This window comes from Pollicipes pollicipes, unplaced genomic scaffold, assembly GCF_011947565.3.
Source record: "Pollicipes pollicipes isolate AB1234 unplaced genomic scaffold, Ppol_2.1 Scaffold_4404;HRSCAF=5182_pilon_pilon_pilon, whole genome shotgun sequence".
NCBI lineage: Eukaryota > Metazoa > Arthropoda > Thecostraca > Pollicipedomorpha > Pollicipedidae > Pollicipes > Pollicipes pollicipes.
The window spans coordinates 129,246-139,991 of NW_023596484.1; the positions used below are offsets into that span (position 1 = coordinate 129,246).

Below are 10,746 nucleotides of genomic sequence, written 5' to 3' on the forward strand. Positions count from 1 at the left end.
GTCCACTCCGCCCCTGCTGTTCTCGAGGCCATGTGTAATGTCTCGGTTTGGAGTTGGCTCACGAGGCACGGGCGCGCCTGGCCCTGCGGTAAGCTCCGGATAAAAAACAGGCCCACGTCAGCGTCGCACCACGCTCTTGTCCGCACCCCGTGTCAAACCTCGGAGGGGAGATTTTCTGCCTACGTGCGAACACTGGAGACATCTGTTGGACGTTTCGTGCACTCCAACAACGCGGTTACAAATATCAAAATTACAAGCACCCGGTATGTTCAGGGTTTGCTGTTTGACAGGTATCGCATTAAAAATAGTTTTCTGGGCAGTTTTGTGGTATCAATTCCTCCAGCTTCGTGTTTCAACGACGCGTTATACGATGTAATTAGCAATGCTGCAATTGCAACATTGCAAATACCGTGAGAGATTTAAAGCCAAAAAAAAATCCCTCAGCGGTCCATGACTCCAAATCAACATAAAACCCGGATGTTGTATATCTCTTCGGTAACTGAAAAGTGCAATATTCCGAGTTATTTGCGACATTTTTCACGGTAGTTGTACGATGTTTCGACATACGTAACAGGCAATGCAACGAAACGTCATGTGTTGAACCGGACATGGTTACCTGCATGCACGACTCAGATTTGGCCCAGATCCGCCGACTGCGTCCGGGCTTATTCAATTTCGTATACCCTCCGTTGGCTTCACGCCAGCAGCACACCTTTCACGCGTGCCTGCCTGCGATCCTCATACCACCGTCTGACCAAGGCTGAGGAAGGGCTATAGGTGACCCAGAAATATACCATTCCATGCAAACAAGCTGGTCCAAATATGACAACTTCTCATTAACTATGCCCAGCTCAGTAATCTTTCCAAATAGACTCCTCGAGATGCGCCCACAGGATCAAAGGAGCTCTTAACAACGCCACGCAGGAATGGTGGCGTCTCGCGGGAGGGGTTAGGGCTAGGGTGCCTGGTGACTACTCATTCGCCAAGAGGATGCCAACACAAAAACAAAACACGAAGACGAAATTGTAATAAACGCTTGTATGGTACGCGCAGAATACCGCCAGAACTACACAAGACAGCAGGCCGCATTCGCAAATCACCACCTCACGAACATTCCCATTTGAGAGCACGGAGATTACGCATGCGTACTGCAATTCAGATCAGTGACGTCACAGGAAGACCCACATTTCGCGAGCCGTCAGGCGATAATCCCACGGAACAAACGCTACCACTCTCAGGAAGCCACATAAACTGCGCCATCAGGCGGACACAGGGCACATCATCCTACATGGCGCCACACCGGTATATTTATTGTTTTGCCAAGCCATATTTATTGTCTTGGGTGCATAACTCTGTGTACTCATTGCTAGCATAGAGATCGTCACAAGGGTTGCATCTTATTTGCAATTTGAGCCTCATAAAACAGAGATTATGTGATGGATGTTTTTGAGACGGTTTCCCTCGCTTGGAATGCTCGCAGTTATTAAGGCCTCGCGTCCATGCTGCGAATAACAACGCCATCACAGTGTCGTTGCAAGGCACTCAACAAGCCTCGGTACTGATGAACACTACGAACACCAGACTCGCGCCACACAGGAGAGCCGTTGGAGGTCAAGGTCGCTCCGCCAGCACATCCCACGAACGTCACGGCAACGAGTCGCCCCATAAATCCCCCAATCAACATCCGGCCAACGAAGACAAGTTATAGGCTTCCCGCGAGGGAGCTGCGAGTCCGACTGTTTCACCTGTGGCCGTCAGCTGTCACGCTCAGCGACGCGACCCCCGCACGGAAAACGTCAGTGCCCACCTCCGCACTACACATACGTGCGGCGATTACATGCGACCGGGCATTTGCTTCCCTTTACGCCCTCGACAACGGCGCGCGATTTCCCCGAGGCGCGGAGCATCTCCTGAGCTGGCGTCCAGTCCTCGTCCATCGCCTTCGAGGCGCAGGCCGCGTCTCACAGCACATCTCGGCGACGCGGCAGCCCGCGTTCAGCGACGTAACTCACACCCAACCGGCCGAGGGCCGCACACAACACTGGCGGCCCAGTGAGTTCCAACGGCTCACGCGCACTCCCCATACCGGTTGTCCCATAGGATGGACTGAGCCGCACGCTTCATCACGAGCAGATATCACGTGGCCGTACCGCACATGAGACGAAGGTGGAGCCCATCCCAGCGCATATGAACCCAGACTCGCGCCCGACGTGCGCCACGGCATTACCGACATAACCTACAAATCCGGTCACTCCCGAAGGCACTTTCTCAAGACCGCCGACGTCGAAGCTTCCCGCGCTGTCACGCTCCTCGCTGATGCCGTAAAGCGGTTGACTGGTTGCACAGGTGGGCCATTCCAACCATCTGGTCGTCCGGCACTGGCAGCGGAAGCACCGCCGCGCCGGCGCGTCGGCAGCGGTGACTGGAGGCGCCGATGCTGAGGGCCTGCCGGCCGGTGCCTTCAGATCTGATCGTAGGTGGTGTCGGCCCTTCGGCAGGTGATGCAGAACGTGACGCCGTCCTGGGAAAACAGTTTGCTGCGGTGACGAGAGCGTTGGATGCGAGGACTGAAAACGGTCGGCGTGCCAAGCTACTTGAGGTCCATGATGAAGACAGCGGTGTATAACGAATGAAGGCCCAACATGGCCCGATTATCAGCTGCAGGTGACCTGGCGTACACACATCCTCCCGAATCCAGGGTTGATACGACAGCAGTGTATAATGAATGATGGCCCAACATGGCCCGATTATCAGCTGCAGGTGACATGGCGTACACACGTCCTCCCGCATCCAGGGTTGATACGACAGCGGTGTATAATGAATGAGGGCCCAACATGGCCCGATTATCAGCTGCAGGTGACATGGCGTACACACATCCTCCCGAATCCAGGGTTGATACTACGCCCTGCCCACCCGACCCCCTCGGCTTACATCCGTGGCTACGTCTTACCGAGCATCCTCTCTGAACTCCCTCCTGCCTCTCCCTTTCTCTCGTCCTCCCTGGTCTCTCCTCTTCGGTCCCATCTCACACCACGCTCCTCTTCCTCCCTCTCCCCGTCCTTCACCACCCGTCCCATACTCATTCGTTCGCGCCCTCCGGTGCAGCTCCATCTACTTTCTTTCCCTCTCACCGACATCCATAATTCCCAGGTTCACCTGCCCTACTCTAAGACCAAGACACCCTCCCATAACGCCTCCACTCCCCTCGCAAAGGCTTCATGACTTCTCTCAAGCGGCAACAGTGACCCCTCCTAAGAAGCATCGGCAATGATGACTGGTTGTGCAGATGCTAACCCCGTGCCAACTGGCGGCCCCGATCTGATCTGATCTGATCTGATCTGATGTGATCTGATCTGATGTGATCTGATCTGGTGTGATCTGATGTAATCTGATCGTAGACCTGATCTGATCTCACGCCAGGTCAGTCCTTGGACACGTGATGCGGTACCTGACAGCGTCCTGCAAAAACGTGTGGCTCCACGGCCACAACCGTTCCCTGGGAAGGAGGGGGAGGAGGGGGGGGGGGGGGGTCGAGAGGGTTCCTTCTGTGAAAGGAAGGGGTAGGGTGGGCAGGACAGAGTATTTAAACCAGATGGGAAGCGCGTGCGTACGCCATGTCACTACGAGCTGGCAACAGGGTCATTTTCGCCTTCATGTCATGTCGTCCGCTCAAGGTCTTCCTTTCAGACTCCACCCCGAAGAGTGTTCCACTCACCACATCACTCAACCTGACAACCCTGTGCCAGCACACCGCAGCGCCAGACGGACTCCACGTCACATCCGGCCATCCCTCCCTGAAGGGGGGGGGGGCGACCACCCCACTCACCCGGACCAGGCCGGGCAGGCTGGCCCAGAACCTCCTGTTCGGCAGCGCCTCCCAGCCGGTGGCGCCCACCACGATCCTGCGGTAGGCGACGCCGACCAGCAGGTAGAAGCCGGCGCCAGCCACCAGCACGATGAGGAACACGGCGCCGCCGCTCAGTCGGGTCGGGTGTCGCTCCTCGGCACAGCCGGCCGGGCACGCGCAGCGCGACGTCAGCGTCATGTTCTGCCACCGGGTGGGGGGGGGGAGGGGGGGGGGGTGAGAGGGGGTGATGGCGGCGTCCGTGCCCGCTGGCGGGCGTCGGCGCCTGAAGGACACTTCTTGACGTGCTCCACACCGTCGGCGCAAGTGTTAACACTTCTCAGGAAGAGCGAGCCCACACAAAAGAAGTCGGACGTGCAGAGGTGCTGTATATCGATTATGATTTGTGGGCACGATGCTGACGACTTGTGAGACTTGTGAGAAATGAGCACGGTTTTAGGGCACGCCCATACGTGATAGCGTCACTAGCAATTAAAGCGGCATTTTAGGACCTCGCACTGCCCTGTGGGAGGGAAGCAAGCAGTAGCGGTCCTAGCGACAAAGACAGCGTTATAGGGCCGCGGACTGATCAGTGGCCTGAAGATGACTTCTGCCGGTGCCCACGTCTACCCGGAAAACGATGCCGAGCACGGCCATCTAAACACAATGAAGGGAATGGATCTGGATGGTGGTGTGAGCGCAACTCCTGCCACCCCGTGATGGAACACGGCGGCAGCAGCGTGGACAACTGGCTCGCCTCGCAGCGCCCCCCCCCCCCCCCTCCCCCTAACATGTCGTTAAAGGAAGTGAAATAGCCGCATCAGTGGTCATCACGCAACGATCTAACTCGATCCACTCACGTATTCCAGAGGGGTGCCCCCGTTTTGCCGGAACACCTCCAGCATGGGATCGCCGCGCGACCAGTCGCACCGCAAGGACACGTTGGTGCGTCTGCAACACGAACGGCACTTTAATTAAACTGAAACAATATATGCAACCGACAGGCGTGACATGACAGGTTTTTAGACTCATGCATGCAGCGAATGACACGCATTTGGCCGCGTTTCACCATATAAACTATTGTTTCCGAAGTAGTGCGCGCGTTATGGTCAAAACACAACCAGAAAACAACTGTCAATCACGTAGGTCATTTACGCATCACAGCGTGGAAAACTGCAAGGCACGTTGCGCCATCAGGCGTTCATAGGAGAAGACGCATCTGCTAACAATGCACACTGCGTCTTAAACATGCTCCCCCGGTGGCGGGGGACTCGGCCGACGGCCGTCAGCGGAGGAGCTGCTGACGACCGTCAGCGGAGCTGTCGACGACCGTCAACGGAGCTGCTGACGACCGTCAGCGGAGCTGCTGACGACCGTCAACGGAGCTGCCGACGACCGTCAGCGGAGCTGCTGACGACCGTCAGCGGAGCTGCTGACGACCGTTAGCGGAGCTGCTGACGACCGTCAGCGGAGCTGCTGACGACCGTCAGCGGAGCTGCTGACGACCGTCAGCGGAGCTGCTGACGACCGAGCGGCATCAGACCTGCAGTCCTGGCCGTCACAGCCCCTGTAGCTGATGTAGAACAGATCGCGCGTCTCGTCCCAGCCGAACTTGGTGTCGCCCAGCTCGCCCAGGTTGTAGTAGGCGTTGCTGGCGACGTCCTTCTGACACACCTGAGGCGGAGGCGAAGGTTGGATCTCCGGGACCGTTTTCGGTTTGGTGTTTTGGTCGGCAGCACGCCCCTTTAAGATGTCAGACTTTTCTGAGACGCACAAACACAACGAACCGCTCTACACCGAGTCAGGGTCCGCCACATCCAGTGACCGCTGTTTCAAACCACAAGCGAAACGTCTCGTGTCCATCACCAACCCCACGCCAGCCCGGCCGCGCGCGTCGCCGGCCGCCGCATGGCCTCCGCTCCGGACTTTTCCTCACAGTGTGTTGCAAGGCAGTTTTTTGTCCGCACTTTTGAACGGATGGTTTTAAGGGACCATTGCCCGCGCTGAGCAGTGTTCCTTGTGTGAGTCGCAACCCCATCCCAGACTGTGAAATTACGGGTCAACAGCAGAGTTTATCCGCCAAGGGCAAACGCGCCGTGATGCCCAACACGGTCCGCGTCAACCTCTGCCATCACCTGACCCTTAGCGCGACCTCTGTCGCTGGCTGTAGGTCATTCCAGTCGCAGGGAAAATGGCGAGCCTCTGGAGTGACCCGACTATACCCCACCGCGGGTGGGTGGATTGGCAGGCAGGCGCTCCAATCGCCTGAGTTATGGGGACGGACGCCCCCATAAGGCTTTCATACAGTACCTTTTGCCTTGAATAATTCAAAGCATCTGGTGAACCTTTGTCCTATTGCGCATGCTCAATGCACAGGGCCGAAGGGACGTAACTATCAACAGCCATCATTGCCTCATAAATTAAGGTACCACACTGTTTGGTAACAGTATTACAATGGGAACTTTTATCAGGCTCAAGGTACAAATAAACCTAATCTGCTCCTGCCCCCTGTTTGACCCTCTGAACTACAGGATCGGGGAACGTGCGTTAACACCCGCCTAGCCCATGCGACAGAGATCAACACGACACGCATGATCTGACGTCGCAATCGCGCCGTGGAACGTTTAAACGCCCGTGAAATATGCAGCAATCCGGAACCGAACCCGAGACCTTCCGGTCGCAAGTCGCCCCGCCACGACAGGACGTCTCTAGACGCTGCGGCTCTTACCGAGACTCCGGTGCAGACGCCGTTGGCTTGCGGCAGGGCGAAGCTGCGACACGGGTCGTAGTAGTAAAGGTACTGCCGGCCGTCGGCGCTGGTGTGATTCACCTCCTCGACGTCCGCGAACCTGGAGCACGGCAGGCAAACGATGACGTCACGGAAAGGCTGGCCAATGGCGTCGCGAGCGTGGCGGCGGTGGAGAATTTGGCGTATGGCGGCCAGTTGAACGATCGCCTCGAACTTTAGGCGGGGGGAGGACGACGACACCAAGCAATGAACACAGAAAGTCAGGCAATAAGCCAGAAATTGATGGTAAAACCTGCACTATGATATGAACTATTAGGTCACATGCTTCTTACAAAAGGGGCACAACGCACGTCGTCACGCTCCTTTCATGAAGCCGCAGCGACTGCACTGGCCGTAACAGCGCTCAGGGGCATGGTGTAACCGAGATTCGAAGCCGAGCCTCACGTGGAAGTCTAAGCAAACTAATCGGCCATTACGCCCCCTTAGTCACAGACTTCAACTCGATGGAAGGGTACGATGCGCACTTGGCCATAACCAACACGCATGCTCCAAAAATTAGACAACAGATTATCTCACGCGCAGTGGCCAGCACCACGAGCTAAATGTGGACCTAACGATCTGCGTCGCCACAGGGGCTTTACGACGCCCTCAGCTGCTCAGGCTATACAGCGTCGCTGCCTCTCACCCTGGCAGGAAGGGCGGGCACCACGAGCCATAGCGCCTACAACCATAACCATGAGCGGAGCATGGACGTGACGATGATGATTGGGGTTTACGGGCGTGCCGACAAGGATAGGATCGTTTCACGTCCAGGGATCACGTCACGTCCAGTGGGATCATGGGACCGCCGGTGAGGTGGGGAGGAAGGGGCTCGAACCCCCTCCTCCATCTTGGCGATGAGCTAATGTCTGGGCTCCTGGAACTCCAGCCGAGCTTGCAGGGTTCCTCATATCCAGCGTCCGAGAGCTCAGCTCATTACGTTGACCAAACCTACCCCTAAAACGTGATTCCTCCTCGGATTTTGACCGCTTAAATGTGGGTTTCCGCTGTCAGGTTCTTATTTTCAAAATAAGAAACCGTTCCACAACATATTATTGAATGGAAAAATGTTTTTCCATTTCAACCTTGTTTGAAACTGCAGTTTTGCGAGAGGCTCACAACTGGGCGTCATCCGCAGAAACCATGTTAGCGAGGCAATCCGTTATGATCATCCGAAGTATGCTCCATTTGTCATTCAGGGAAGGGGATCTGAAACGTAAAAAAGTGTTTCCAGAGTGGCGTAGCCTGGTACTGGCAGACTAGTGAGCGTGAACATGATGCAATATCCGTGAAAAGGCGATGACAAATGGATCACTGGAGTGTCGACAAGCCTCCACAGGTGAAGGAAAACTGAACTTGTGCGCGACCTCCACAGACCTGTCGGGCCAGCAACATGGCCATCTTCAATAGCAGCTCAACATAAGTTTGACAGTGGCAGCACAACATTATGGTCAAGTGTGGATGTGAATCATGCTCAGGTTTTATAAAATGTTGCATGACATTGAAGTCAGGTATTGCAGGCATTGTGGCATGCAAGCAAAACGTGCTTCTCTTCCCACTTATAGCTCAATTAGGAGTTGAACAGATATAACCTTATTAAGGTGTTCCACTTCACACAGAATGATGCTGAGTAACCTGGGAGGAAGAGCATTTTTTGCAACATAAGCAGTATGCAAACAGAGGAAAGAATGGTTGAAAATAGACAAAAATGAGTTTGTAAAGTTATGAACAGCCCCTGTGCTTGTCATACACACAAAAGAAGGAAATCAAACCATGTCTGATGAATTATGTTACACAAGGGTTACATCACCATCATACATGTGCCCTGGCCTGGAACCTGTGCATGGTGGTTGGGTCTCAAGGTTGGAAGGAGTGAAAAGGCCAGTGTACTAAAGCGGGAGTTTACAGACAGCAGAAAAACATAAGTAATTATCCTTACAAATTTTCCCACCAGGTTTTTACTTCAATCAAGGTCACTTGTTCTAACAGGTTATAAACACATAAACAATGACAGAAATGACTGAAGACCCTGAGAAGGAAATGCAATTTACACATTGTTAGGCCAGTATGTATCAAATAATACACATATCTGAATGCATTGATGAAGATGTACATACACTGGGCTCTTTGATCCACTGATGGCATCCAAGCTAATAAGTGTTCCATTTTCCAACTTGCAGGTGCAAACATGGCCTGGAACCTTTACACAGGTCTTGCCAAAGGTCATCCAAATGCTTGTCCCTAGCACCACACAGGTGAGCAGCCAGCCTGACTTCAGCATTTTGATAATCAATTCTTGTCATCAGCTCCTGAATCAGTGCATTGATTCGACTTTGACCTGTAAACAATGAAAAGCGTGAGGTGCCAATAATACTACAGGGCTATGTAAAACTGCAGTTTGTTCCAGATTCTTGAGTTGGATCACCAATAATTTTGAGTTGCTATTTGCATGAATTAACTAGCACAACTTTGGCTCAAAATATTCAAAACCAAATTCATAGAATTAGCTGTGAGTGACAACAAAAACAAGATCTGCAGTCATCAACACTTACACCTCATACTGCAAGAATACATTGCAGGTCAATTGATGTTTAAGACCTGAAATGCCATAAATGAGCATAAAACAGAGACATCTAAAAGCCATGTTATCATCTTACCTCAAAGACATTAATTACGAAACGACGGCAACCGTTGGCCTGCGGCACTGTTAATTTGTTAAGTTGATGACACCACACTGATGTCCAGACTGACACAGCTGACGTATCATGACCATCCCATTCCCGGCGGATCAAAGCCAGAATTTGTCTTTTCAATGAGTTTTTACGGACCGCTGACGGGTCGAATTTGGTGGTTGGTGGAGAAGCGGCGGTGCTATATAAGTAGACGTCACTTACTTTTCAGGCCTTCCAAAAATGGGTTCCAAGGACACGATTTTCTTGAAAATTGGACAATACGTTGCTCCAAAGACGTTAGTTCAGAAAATCATACTATCTCTACCATCACTCAGCTCATATACTGCCACATACCGGTACTACCAACGTCCGCCCAAAAACCCCGTTTTTTCAACGCCAGTGTTGATCAATGGGATACGGCTTCTCTAGGAAGCGTAGGTGAAGCATGTACGTGGTGACTGATGATGACGTCATTGCCAAACGAACTGCAGTTCGCTGCAGGCCATTGCTTTTGGCTGTTTCGACTACATGGGTTTGGTTATCCTTTTTTGTATGACGTTCTGTGTTAATGATATTACTGGGGTACCAAATAAGCGGAAAATGAATGTTCAGAAAAGTACCGTACCGCGTACCGCCGGAGTAACGAAAAAGTACCGTGCCAGGGGCGTAGTTTCTCGAAGTAAGTGCGGATCGTGAAACCAGATGAAACCTAACCTCTATGATTCGCCTCAAAGTGGACTTCTTTTGAACTTTGGAGGAAATTTTAGAAGTTTTATCCCTTTCCACAATTTTTTCCTCCTACGGTCGGAAGGGCTGGATCTTAAGTTAAGGGTTTGAAGCCCCCGCCCCCTTCCCTCGCTCAGCTGAAATGGAAACTTCACTTTCGTGCCGTGCTTTCCAAGTTGCTGCATTTTGAAACGTGGTTAGAAGTATGGGGTTCACTGAGGCCGCTAGTCCCGCGGATGATCAAGTCGCGGGCGATACAACCCACATGTATAAATGAAATCACTCAAAAACTGTAATAAATGTAACCGACATGCTAAACACAGGCAAAATGTTAAAAAGAGCATAAGTGGGTGGCATCACGCGCCGCATGAACATCTTTTTACGCTGAGGGAAATGCCGGGGTAGAATCCGATCGAAAAAGAACGGGAGGGGCTCGACAATGTTCGAATGGATCCAGCTGCGGCTACAACGGACAGGGAAGCCTGGTGCTCAAGCATTTGTAAGACGACCACGTAACCGGACCAGACTGGACTACATGGGACCGGGCGGTATCGGGGAAAAACATCATTTGGAAGCCTTCAGCGTGGGTGATTCCATACTTGCCACAGATACTCTAATTTGGCTTCACATGTCCTTAGCTGACATGGGGCCCCTTCCGTACTGGAGGCTCTGACTGACACAGGGCCTTCCACTGTCTCATGACGGGCTGTCATCAT

General features: G+C 53.1%; 1 protein-coding gene across 1 annotated transcript; it reads right to left on the reverse strand.

Moving 5' to 3' along the window:
* Positions 1 to 1,040: 1,040 nt before the first annotated feature.
* LOC119097801 (cation-dependent mannose-6-phosphate receptor) lies at positions 1,041 to 9,672 on the reverse strand. The gene is made up of 7 exons (XM_037220773.1): positions 9,527 to 9,672; positions 8,750 to 8,970; positions 6,573 to 6,693; positions 5,388 to 5,518; positions 4,705 to 4,795; positions 3,827 to 4,048; positions 1,041 to 2,521 (listed from the first exon to the last, which is right to left on the reverse strand). The coding sequence occupies exons 2-7, from the start codon at positions 8,911 to 8,913 to the stop codon at positions 2,462 to 2,464; spliced, it is 789 nt and encodes a 262-aa protein (XP_037076668.1). The 5' UTR covers positions 8,914 to 8,970; positions 9,527 to 9,672; the 3' UTR covers positions 1,041 to 2,461.
* Positions 9,673 to 10,746: the final 1,074 nt, after the last annotated feature.